Here is a 13,057-nt window from a genome sequence, read left to right as displayed (position 1 = left end):
TACTATCAATATTTACTTTAATTTATCATTTTCAAACTGTACTATTTGAAAGTTCTGTTATAACTGTATTTTCTTTTATCCGGGCATTCGTATTTGTTTGTCTGAAATAGTTGTACATTCTTACAAAAAACTTTCTGAAACATTCGTGTTATTTTCGGTTCTGCTTTTACATTATAACACAACATAAATATTTCGCTAATGCGACAGCCCCATTTTGATCCTCAAAAGTGCGCGACAAATAATTTCACTTTGCTGTGGTAATATTTCGCGCATGCGCCAAACCAAATGAAACCCATAAACAGTGGTAGATAATTAAGGTGTATCGTGACTGATCATTGTACGGTGCTGTGCAACATTCCTAATGCTTAATATTGGTTTTTGAGAGCCCATGGAGCTAATCATTCAAGCAGCATGATTGTATTTGTTTGACAGAATGTAATCTTTGCTCAGCTAGCCCCAACTGGTACCGATCCCAGCTTACGCATACCTCCCTGCCACCAACACACCCGCGGCTCCCGGCTTGCAACCCTCGTTGTGCTATACAAGGTGAGCAAAACCTGACACAATGCGGTACACACAGTCATTGAGGTTCACACAAAGAAAACAAAATCAAACGGGGATAAGACTGGGGGATCTTCGCGCACTTAATTCAGGTTCTTGTTTGCGCTATTAAAAACACTTGAAATACTCCCTTCAAATATTAGGAAACATTGAGTTGGTAGTGTTTATGGGTAGTCTCAAACAATGGTATACATGTAGCGATGAATTCAGTGAAATTTGTTCTAAATGTGGTCAATAGGCCTACCAAGATTGAATGTTGGCTAAAGAGAAAACCCTGTAATCTTTCCCGTTTTTATGTCACCCTGTTCAGTTTACTAGGGTCTACGGCAAAATACCGTTGAACTTACGGTCACCGTGATTACAAGCCGCAACCGACCATCCTTTTTTGGCATTTTTGTTGGTAACCCGTTTGACATTGAAAGTACTTTTTTATGCAATCATGCAAAAGTACACTACAATTCAATACTTTTCACAATAAAGCAGCACGTACAGCAATAGATGATTTGAAACTGCTTTCTTTTGGAAAATACAAACATTCACGATTCACTTCGCGAAACTTTTGAACAGCCCCGGTGTCTATTTTCATGTATTAACATGAAAAGCCCCGATGTCTATTTTCATGTATTCTTTGCCACAGAACGTTGAATCAATAACGATCAACCTGCGGAACGCATCTAAATATCTTACCTTGAAAAGGTTGTTTGCTGTCTTTATGCAAAATCCTGTGATATCCCAGTAAGTACACCAAGACGAAGCGCGAAACGTAAAACTCTTCTGCTGCACATGAACATGAACCTCGAAATAACTTTAACAACTTTATTTTTACTCTTACGCCTTATGTACACATTATCTACAAATACCTAACCAATCAATTGTGAAACTATTATTTCAAATAGTGGGAAAACAGGAGTGTTGCCATACATAAGTTGTTTTGTTCAGTGAATACGACAAAGCTCTTCTGATCCAATCAGTTATTAAAAACGATTCTCCACCTAGGCCTTACCCAACACGAGGCAGATCACGCCACAGTGACCCATAGCAGAGTCAGTAATTTATTGATAGCATTATCTTGTTGAAGTGTTTACCCTTCAACTGTATAGATAGACAGCGCGGGATCTACTTGACTTTTGAAACGTTGAGAGTTTAGTCAACTTCCAAGTTCACCCACACATAAACCCATGCACACATGTCTAAACACTAGCAATCGTGCAGCCCTCATTCCTTTGTTTGTACTCTCATTGGTTTTGTACAGGAATTTCAATCTTGGACTATCGGTCAATCGTGGACGTCGTATTGTTTGTGCCCTGACCCTTTTGTCCTAAGTCGATGATTGCCGGTGTTTACACGCTCAGACTTACCTTCCATACCTTCAGTGGACAGTCTTTTGTATTTTAAGTTAAGAAAAAACGGAGAAAAAAAAATCATTTCACTCGCACTCTGATTACTCTTTCAACTCAACTTCTATTAATTATGATTTCCTTGAGTGTTCCTTTTCTTCTTCGAAAAAGAAGTCTTGTAAACGAATCTTAAACCATTACTATGATGTCACACCATTGTTAAAAGTGTGGATTCGGAACGACGATCTTTAGTAAAGTGTGGATTCGGAATTACGAATCCACACTTTGAATATGTCAGACAATTGTTCTCCATAATGAGCATTAATAGGACCGTATGCGTGAAAACTTTCCTTCCGAAATTACCAATGCATCTTCATTGTCAGATTCTCCGCCGTCACTGCAAAACCTACCTCGAGTCAGAAAGTAAAAATGTTGCAACCTGACGCCACTTTTTTCTTCATATATCATCCCAATGAAGGTCATTCATTGCAAAAATGATGATAAGACATGAATCTGGGACTGAGAAATATTTCCAATTTTGTTAGGAAAAGCTTAGAAAATTTTCTTGACATTCCACAGACTTTGTACACAATCGTGGAAGTGGCGTTGCAACATTTTTCCCCAAGTCTTTTCATCTCCACTCACTGTTAATGCCAATACTTCTTTTGACGCAATGGTTCCAGTCGAAGAATACGGTCGCAGTGCATCCCCCTCCCAGAATCCACTGCCAACGATATATTTTTGATCCTTGGCATGTCCTAGGAAAAAAGATGTTAACAGTGAAAATTGAGGGATGCGGTCATACGAAATATATATACATGTTTATTTCGAAAATTTTCAATCTTCCAGACTCTATCTATACCCAGATAAATATAATAATATGCGATGACAAAATCTTCCATGAATTAAGTAATTTCAATATTTTACCCCATTTGTGTTTACAAGTATGGATCCAACAGGCTAGAATGGATCACATCCATGTTGCTATTTTTGATTTTCTTTTTATTTAACTGCCACTTCAACAAAAAAAAATAGTCGGTCTCTGGTCAGCGCGCGCGTTGATTTTAACCATGCGCGTCAATCTTTTTGTTTTCTTCCAAAATGTTCCGCGGTAGCTCTAACAGCGCCCTCTATTGCCGAATCTCCTAATTTTTTTTTTTTTACCAAAGAGCATTAAGGAATGGGAAATTGCACCAAGGCAAATGATTGAGGGCACTAAGGCATATTCTGCAGGACACCAATGTACATGAGGACACCAAAAAAGCAAAATAGTACCCCACCTTGTCTGTACAATCAAAGCTTGGGAAAAAAAAGCCAAAAAAAACAAAAAAAATTAAAAGCCGCGTCGCTGCATCAATTCCGGAACTTTGGTCTGACCAGAGACCGAGTATTTTTTTTGGTCTTAGACTAAAAACTCACAAAATGTATATATTATTATATTTATCTGGGTATAGAGTCAGGCTCTGTGAATGGTTTCTATGACGATTCAAGGTATTTTTAGGAAGATAAATATATGAACATATGCCATGTCAAGCTTAACCTAGATTGGAAAAGGTATATGCATGAATCTGGAAGATTGAACTGACACCTACCAACCCAAAGGCTAAGAATACCAGAACCTAGATTCAACAGGACGTTGTTTAACTTATTAAAAATGTATATCATTTTCGATTTGCCAAGACCTAACTCTCAAATTAGCTTATCAGAGGTTGGACAATCATAAAGTAACTTCTGTTTTATGATTTGGTGGCTTTCAAGACGAAAAGTAAGCTGTAATGTTAATGATAAGCAACTTTTCGGAAAATTTCCAAAATAAACATGTATATATATTTCGTCTGACTGTAGCGCCCTCTATAGTTAATTTCCATGGCAACCAATGATATTTTTTGAAAGACCTATTCATGAAAAATAAGTGTGCTGAGTTTGATGAAGATCGGTCAAGGTCTGCTCAGGTTATGGCATTTTGTTTCTTCCCCTTCCAACCGTAGTGCTAAGAAAATGCCTTCTATGCTCAATCATAGGAAATTCCAATAATTGACCTCTTGAGAGAGAGCATCCCTAAATTTTCACTGTTAACATCTTTTTTCCCACTGGGGACATGCCAAGGATCGATGCCAAAAATATCGGTGGCGGTGGGTTGGGGGGGGGGGTGCACTGGGACCCCCCTAGCCCGCAGACTACAGGTGTGGATTTTTAATTTTCAAATTCACTCGGTGCTTTACGCCTCGTGAATTCTTTAATTACGAATCCACACTTGCTCGTGTATTCTCCTTAACTGAAAGGACCGTATACGCGAAAGGTGCTGCTCAGGCCTGACAATTATTTCCGATGCTCACGTCTAAATAAGGCTACATCTGAAATTCCGAATCAACTGTCTAGAGCTAGGTCTAGGTCCATGCCCATTGAAAATACGTGAGAACGCGCTGACAATAGACGTAGCCGTAGCTCTGAAGCCCGTTTCGGACACGGCCTAATCAGGAATAGTCAGAATCTTTTGGTCTGGGAACCAGACTACCACCGGGCCTGCGGCGTGCCTCGTGCATGTGTGATGACAGGTGAACGATCCCTGCATATTGGTTCATATCCCGTCAGGTATTGCGCAAGGTTATTGTTCAGTTGGATCAAAAAGTTGCCAAGAAGCCTCCAGAAATAATCGTATAATGGACCGATCCAGTAAGCACCGCCCCATGGTATTCTGACCAATCACAGCCGTGATTTATGTCCGACATGCGTGCACAAAAGTCGATATGCGTGCACGCGCGTATGATGCGCGCGGCAGGAAAATGCAGTGTGGCATTGGAGAGGAGCACGTGTTAATTTGCCCACGTGTGCAGTGGGAGGGGCTTACTGGATCGGTCCATTAATTACGCAGCAGCTGGGCAACTGACACTGGAAGCAGGTTCAAACTTTGTTATTAAGAGGGTGAGTGTATTTTAAAGCATAAATGAACTGGGTCTGAAGTCGCAATGTGGAAATAACTTTGCAAACTTGTGCGAGTAGGTTTAGTAATGGCGGATGTGTGGCCTATGTTTACGGAGGTGGTCCAGTAAATTGGCCACATTTATGGGGCTTACTGCACATGTGCATACACTACATGTGCACCACGTACGCCATAGTCTACTTCAGTGCCTGTAACTGTGCATATAGCACTACACACACTAAACGAAATACAACGTACAGACGTACACACGCATTATGCAAAGTTAATATACATTTCGACGAGGTAAAACGAGTCGAAAATCACATAAAACAAATGACTTATAATTTGTGTCTCAACTCACCCACTCCAGGGTATTCAAAGATAATACTACAGTAGGTCTTTCTCCAAACTGCCCGGTTCAAATACAAGACAAGACTGATGAAAGTGAGACCAGTAGTTGTGAAAAGGTACATGGAAAATGTGCTTGTTATTCTAAAGCGCGCAAACAATCCCGTCAAGTGAGGGCGCCCTTGTATCCACTACATTATTGGAAACTAACAAAATGTATAAACAGAAAGTGATCATATATGCCAGTAAAATAAATAAAAAATAATGAAATTGATTAGTAACAGAAGAATGGAAGGAAGCCAACAAGTGCTCAACTGACCAAGCATATAATTTACAAACTCAAACAATTTTGTTTTACCATTCTTAACCAAATTCTCACCATATAATTCAAACATCAAGTAAAACCTCAGGATACCAATACATTGCATCACTTTACTACTCAATTTAAATTTCAAATTGTGGTAATCGGAGGTTCAAATACACCGACAAATTCTAAACAGAGTGCAACAATTTGCTAATATTCAATTAAAACAAATACGACGTTACCCAAATTGTCACAGTAAGAACCCTTTATGTAAATTTAAAGCGAAATTTGAAGTACTTTTACTTACATTTGTATTTTAATGAATACCTTATTCCTTCATATCGTGAAATGGCTTACAGTTGTCCCGAACGTTTGGAAAACAACAACAATGGTCCACGATTGTAGACTACACGTAGAGAGCTTGAGTGTTTGTTTTGCTTTGCTTTTGTGCTTGGGAATAGCTTCAAGTTGCTCCCTGTACTATTTACGAGTTTTACCCACACCAACTCAGATATTTATTTTCAAACTGCTTGTTTTCTTAAAATAGAACAACATTTATTTACTTTTGACTTACTCATCGAACAAGTATACAACGTCCAGTTATGGAATATTCACAATTCACATTTTGATTCATTTATGGACCGATAATTATTGAGGCATATCCTTTGTGCGTTATTGGCGCAAAAGCAGCCAATAAATACAAATGTATTTTCAGAGGGTTGCATTATAAAAAAATAGAACAAAGTAGCTTTTTTGCGTTTAAATAAAACATAGTTTAAAAAAAATAAAGAGACGAAAAATAGAATAAGGTTGATAAACAATTGAAAGTAAGAAATAAAGGAAATCGAAAACCATGCTGGGTTGGTTGGGGTATTGTGGAAACTCCACTCTCCTTCAGTGCCGCCACTGATGGTTAAGGTTTACACACTAACACCTGTTGGCCCCTCATCTCCGTGTCTCCATAGTTAACGTGCAGTGAAGTCACAGCGATGGGTGAGGCACAGGTCTCTGGCACAACTACACCGGAAGGGAAGCGAGTATCCAGGCATATGACAAGCTTCCTGTCTCTCATGGGAGAATACTCCATTTGGAGCTCCGAGCACAGTCGGAATGTCTGGTTCGGATCGTCTGCAAATCGCAACAAGACCAAAAACAACATTAAATTTTAGGGGAAGAAAACATCTTCTACTAAACCTTTTCTCAGGAATGCCCCTTATTTGCTGGTGTATGTAATAGAGTACCGAATTGTGAGGTCATTTAGAACCAGAAAGTTTAGCGCAAAGGTATTGAGTACGCGCGCCTGATTCAGCACGGACATGCGCTAATGTCTTTTACACACATAATTGTGCGCGTGATGTACTCACTTCGTACTCTATAGATCCTGGCACTAGCAAAGCCTAGTCTGTGTAATAGAAAGCCATGGTCTATGATATGTGAGCAGATTCGCTGATTAGTTTGGTAAAACCCCGCCTCTTGACCTGTTTGATTTTGATATATATCGGGTCTTTGGTCATTCACTCGTTGCGCGTCATAGACAATGGATAAAAAACCTGTGTCATGCGCTCTGTATCATGTTATACGCGATATGCTCCGGCTGTTGTTGTTTTACAAAACACTGCATGGAATTAACTAATTAATCAAACCATTTAGTCCTGATTTGGGAATGAAATGACATCACAATTTAGTAAAGTCGACTCCGATAAACTGGCGTGCGGCTTGCATATATCTGTATGTCTGGACAATTCAGACCTGATACAGGACTTGGCTCCGTGGATAACGGGTGATTCTCATACTAGGCAAAGCCGACCATGGTCTATGCAACTATAGACTGCGTATGACCTCGAGAAACTGACCAATCAGCAGGCGCGTAATTCGAGCTCCCCGCGTGCGTAACCATCACGCCCACGATGATTACCTTTTTTTTACATGGTTGTTGTATTACAAAACGTGGCATCAAAAATGACCAATCACAATCTTAGCCCTGATTTTGGAATGAAATGACGTCACGCATGCTTAGATATATCAGACGTTAGACAGGAGACTGGGCTCCGTAGATAACGGGTAATACTCAGACTACTTATTTTGATGCGCATTAGACAACCCATGTTCTGCCCCTAACATTTCACAAACTATGGCATCTTTGATAATTATAAAAATATCCATGGGTGAGATTTGCTTAGTGTTTCTTTTGACACCTGTGTTGAAAAAAAAAATGAGAAATGAAACAAATATTGAACAAGAGCCCTGGGTCACAGTTTTCCATTCAAGATTGATTGAAACTACTTCACCGGTATATCTTGGAATTGTGTGTGATTCAAAACTCCCTTAAAGAAGTCACACACGGTTTCAATTCGAGGCCATTGGATGCTTTGTTTATATTACTTAATGGTTTTTAAGACGTTTCGTGTATATAAGACAAGCGCACTGAATAGCCGTTTATGGTAAAACATAATATATTTTCCTAAGCGCAGCTGCAAAATATAAATATTTCATCTTATTAATCATTCGGTATATGTTCGTTCGTTTGCAAATCTTGCTCTTTGCAGTTAACCTATGAAATACAATTAAATCAACTAGTTGAACACAATCTTAAAATCTGATACGCCGGCGCTTCGTGCTTTTTGTTTGTTTTGTGGGTGATTTTGTTGGTATTAAAGCTGGGTTGTTTGTGGGAGCTGTTTGTTTGTTTGTTTGTTTGTTTGTTTTTGATATTGTCACTCACCTTGAATGATGGAGTATTTGTTGTCATAACGTCCGGCTAAGCTGGTGAATTCCAACTTGTAGGGTTCGGTCGTATATTGGATCCCGTCTACAAATACATTTGACCAAAATCCTTTTTTTTTTCAAACAATTTGAAGTATACCGAATTCAACGAATTAAAAAAAGGTTAGTTTTGTTATTTTCATTACAATATGACTATTTAATTCAAATATATTTCTATATATTTTAATGAGCACTGATTGAGCTAATTGGTTACCGTTTATCATCAATTCAAACGTAATTGCGGAAAAACACTTTTATCAAAGTGAAAACTTCCACAGTCTAGGCTCAGAACGGAAGTTATCTAACTACAACAAATTCCAAATTCCAAAGGTAATCTGTACATAGCCTACATAAACGTATCCTCTGATTGCGTAATACTTACAGGCCACAGACACTTATTGTAATTGATGTGAAATATTAAACACCTGCATTTATATCCATAAACTCATACATAATTTTTTTGCATTTTTGTAAAATGCAAAGGTCGTACTTGTTTTGTGCGAATGAATGGGTAGGCCTACATACGTTCCTTTTTTCAAAATTGTAAGTTTCTTTTCCGAACGAGATTTAAAGGAAGATAATGGTCTGTAACAAAATGCATTCGCTTGTTCGTTTTTGCAGGCCATTTACAGTTTTAAAAAGTGGTTTGAAAAGGAGTGCTCTAGTTCGAAAAGATTTGAGCGAATGATGCTATAAACATTCATATGTAGTGACGTATCAGCTCATACATTATGTATGTTAATTTTGGAATCACACGTTTTGTAGTCCGGCGCCTGGTACTACAAGATGATCGCCGGGCCGGCTCGCGACACTGCTTTGCGATCATAGTAGAACGCGCAGTCAGGCCGACCTGGCTGCACCACACTCCTACTATACGTTCTATCAGAATCTCTGCTACTTATGCATGTTTTCCTCTCACTCGATCGCAAACCTGTGGTTTTCAAGTCTTGTTTTACGCCGGTGTGACAGGTAATTCTGTCCCCCCTGATAAATGTGTCCCCCGGACGCATTTACCGGCTCGTGACCCGGTAAATGTGTCCGGGGGACACTTTTACCTAGGTCGATTTGTCCCCCTCCAGGTAAAAATGTCCCCCTGCCCAACGCTGAAAGTGTCCCCCTGGTAAATGTGTCCCCATGCAGTATATACTGAGAGCAGCATGAGTGTTGCGTGCGAGCCAGTACAAGCCGCGAGATATGTGGCAGTGGTTATCACATGTGTACATGTACATATGCGTCTCCCTCTACAAGTGGAATTCATCCAATAGGAAATTTCGTTACGCGCTATGATGGGAACACAGACCAATCCAAGTAGGCGTTGTATGAATGAGACGAGGGCCATCGCCATGCATCGCCGCTGTATTGAGCTATCGCGGTAGAATCGCGATAGATTTCACCGTACTCCAAATCGAAACATTTTGTTCACATATCATCTAATAGTAATAGACCAAATAAAAAAAAAAAATTATATTCATGAAGGGCAGACTAATAGTCCAAAATGTATACCTTGTATAGAGTGAATTCATAAAAACAATTAAGAGATCTGGCTTTCCGGGTTTCAAAAGAGGGGGACAGAATTGCCTGGAGGGGGGCAGAATTAACGGGCCAGGGAGGACACTTTTACCTAGGTAATTCTTTTCCCCCGGACAGTTTTACCGTGGACAGAATTACCTTCCACACCGGTACGACACTGTGTATACGTACTGTGTATACATCCACACACAGGTGTGTATTTACCTGCAATCTTGAAACCCCTTTTGTCCCTCTTTTGTTTGTAGGAAGACATCACATAATAATGGTTTGCACACGATCGTCAATTGTGGACCTTCGGGAATTGTGTACCCTATTGTCCTCTATTGTTCAGCGTTCCCTATTGACTGCAGAAACAAACTCGTTTTTACTTTAGGCCCAAAAAAAGTCTCCGGTTTCTGGTATGGAGCTTTCCCAAAAAGTGGTGCGGCGACGCGGCTTTTTTTTTTATTTACCTGATTATTTTGCTTCAAATGTCGGCTGATGACTGCAAATGGTGCCCGATTAAACTTATGTGCAAATATATGGGAGTTCAGAGAGGCCACATAAAGCTTATTCTCGACCATAACCCAATCTAAAAACACGTTAATATTGTCCAACCAGCAGGATTCGTGTCCAACCAGTGAGTTTGGCGGTTTTGAGACATCATCTTTCATTGAAAAAAAAAACTTTTTCATTTTGCCGACGCGCATGGCGGGACGCTCCTAATTCAAAAGTTAACACAATTGAATACTTGTTGTGGATTCTTTTTTTCGTTCGACGTCTCATTTGAAAGCTCATTACTATTGTAAAGCTAGAAAAATGTCGATTCAATTTGAAATATCTATTGTTCCAGGTGTAACACCCCAAAACAGGTATGTACCAGATTAAATTCTTCGTCAAAATCAGATAATTATTGTATTGTCTTCCAGTAATTGATATGCTCTGTCTACCGTTCTACTTGATTGTTCATTTCTTTGGATATGCTTTCACATTAAATTGTTTATTTTCACATGTTCTGCGTGTGATTTTCCTTATGGATTCAAAGTGGCATTAATGTTTGTATCTGGGGATTTTTTGTATCTGGCAAAAATGTAAGCCTGCGTAAATGTATAATAAAATAAAACATACGTAAATAAGCTTTTCCGTCATGACCATGCGCAGTGTAGCAAAGCTGGCACGTGGTTCCGGCGTCGTCGCATGTCAGGTTCTTCTGATAGAAACCCTGTTTGTTCAGAAATAAATACGAAGATAGTGTTATTGCAATGAGGCGTAGATCCTACGTTTTCCCACTTTACAAAAGATTGTGGGTAAGTCACAGACATTTTGCTGTACCCAGAGACGAGCCTTGCCTCAATGACTAACTGACTGACCGACTGAGTACAACTGTCACTTGTGAATTGAACAGTCTGGCCCAGCTTTCCAAAGTGTTATTCATACGTCACTGGTAAGCATTTCGAACAAGGATAAAATGAGAGGTTTTCGGACAAGGAAAATCCATTTGAAAGTTTAGACGATGTGCGTGTGTTTTCAATAGCGACTAAAATTCCAATCATTTCAGGAGTGTAATTTATTAATTTTATAAACTACCTTGTCTTTTGACAATATTGTTTCAAGAGTGCAGCTACTGCCTCACTGGTATTAAATTCAGAATATCGACGATTTCACGAATCAAAGTAAAAAGCTCCCACAGTCGTAAAAGAAAACCTCTTTATTTTGCTAATGTTTCCGGCAAAGCGGTCCGGAATAGTGTGACACAAAAGGGTCAATTTTGACGCAGAAAAGTAAGAAGCCAGATTCTAGGTCAACCTGACCAGGGAATCTTTAGTGACGTCACATGCTATCCAAAGTAATGTGACGGAAGCAGTACTTCATTCACTGTTGTTTTAACGGTAGCTGGAATTGTGAAAGAACTTGTGGTGGGATTGACTTGACTTGTGGTGGGCTTGTGTTGGACTCGACCCTAGAATTCTTACCAAGTGTGAGTAGGTAGGATCCTTGCTCCCATTCTTCCAGAAACCACTGACCTCCTGGCTGGTAAGGAACAGAAGAAACAACACTCCCATCAACATGATGGCAACTGAGGAACCCTAGTCCTGCCCGGAGTAATATGCTTGTACGTGGCTGATCAGCCGCGGAAATAATAATTATATACAGACGAAGGCAACATCTGTTTTGTTAATTTGTAATTTTAATTTTTAATAACAATAATGACCCGCATCTTTTGGCTTAATGAATAGTAACGATGCATTATTTTGCAGTAGTAACAATATTTGTCCCTCAATAGTCCGCCCATTCCTCGCTGTATAAGATATCTTGAGATATCAATATTTTATAGCAGTATTACATTTACAAGATGAACATAAAACATGTAAATAAAGGTTTATCAATAAATTGGGGTTGGGACATCTCCATTAGCACTCCCCCCGCCAAATAAAAGAAATGGTGGGGGGGGGGGGGGGGTCCCACTCTATCACTGGATGAATACAATGTGTTGGACTCGACTCCAGAATTCTTACCAAGTGTGAGTAGGTAGGATCCTGGCTCCCATTCTTCCAGAATCCACTGACCTCTTGGCTGGTAAGGAACAGAAGAAACAACACTCCCAGCAACATGATGGCAACTGTGGAACTCCTGGTCTCACTGACAGTATATCTGCTTGAACGTTGTTAAGCATGTCAGCCACGGAATTCAATAGTTTTACACAGAAAAAGGCAGCATCTACTCTGTAAATTTTGATTGTAAACTTTAATGAAATGTAAATGCAATCCGAGCTGCAGGTTTTGCTTAATGAATGCATAAGATTAAACTTTATTGCAATTTGTTTGAATACATTAAACAAACCGACGCTCTTCAAAACCCGCACAATAACGATGCATTGTTCTCCAGTGGTTGTAATATTTGTCCCTCAATATGTCTTCCATAGTTCGCCCATTCCTCGCTGTATATGATGTCTTGGGGTATCAATATCTTAGCCGTAGTACACGCTGAAAATAGAATGTGTAGATAATAGGCCATCAGCCTCGGGGTTTGGTCGGTAAAAAATAGGTGTGGATAAAAGTAACTGAATACTTGGGGTTTGTACATCTCCATTAACGTCCCCCACATAAACTACATGGCAGTGGATGTGCTTCCCCCTGGTATCACCGCACATGTTTAAAACTAGATGGTATATTTTATGGGATTTGTTTTACCAAAGGAAAATGTTGCAGGAAAACAACCACTTGGGAATCACACAAGCGCGAATTGAAAGGAATCGACCAGTGTTGGGACTTGGGAGAACTGTGGGGAAGGAGAGTAGAAAGAGTAAATTAGGAC

At 39.6% G+C, this 13,057-nt stretch overlaps 1 protein-coding gene across 1 annotated transcript; it reads right to left on the bottom strand.

Moving 5' to 3' along the window:
• Positions 1–6,240: 6,240 nt before the first annotated feature.
• Positions 6,241–11,863, bottom strand: LOC119736153. Its single transcript, XM_038210170.1, has 4 exons — positions 11,716–11,863; positions 10,871–10,964; positions 8,193–8,279; positions 6,241–6,598 (listed from the first exon to the last, which is right to left on the bottom strand). The coding sequence occupies exons 1-4, from the start codon at positions 11,809–11,811 to the stop codon at positions 6,384–6,386; spliced, it is 492 nt and encodes a 163-aa protein (XP_038066098.1). The 5' UTR covers positions 11,812–11,863; the 3' UTR covers positions 6,241–6,383.
• Positions 11,864–13,057: the final 1,194 nt, after the last annotated feature.

This window comes from Patiria miniata, unplaced genomic scaffold (genome assembly GCF_015706575.1).
Source record: "Patiria miniata isolate m_02_andy unplaced genomic scaffold, ASM1570657v1 HiC_scaffold_29, whole genome shotgun sequence".
Taxonomy (NCBI): domain Eukaryota; kingdom Metazoa; phylum Echinodermata; class Asteroidea; order Valvatida; family Asterinidae; genus Patiria; species Patiria miniata.
The sequence above is the reverse complement of the archived record's forward strand: the minus strand, read 5'-3'. Positions and strand labels throughout refer to the sequence as shown.

Coding starts and splice junctions, on each gene's coding strand:
- LOC119736153 (XM_038210170.1), bottom strand. CDS start 11,811: ATGTTGATGGGAGTGTTGTTTCTTCTGTTCCTTACCAGCCAGGAGGTC. Junction 10,965..11,715: donor ATCCTACCTACTCACACTTG/GTAAGAATTCTA, acceptor CTGAACAAACAG/GGTTTCTATCAGAAGAACCT. Junction 6,599..8,192: donor CAAATACTCCATCATTCAAG/GTGAGTGACAAT, acceptor TGCGATTTGCAG/ACGATCCGAACCAGACATTC.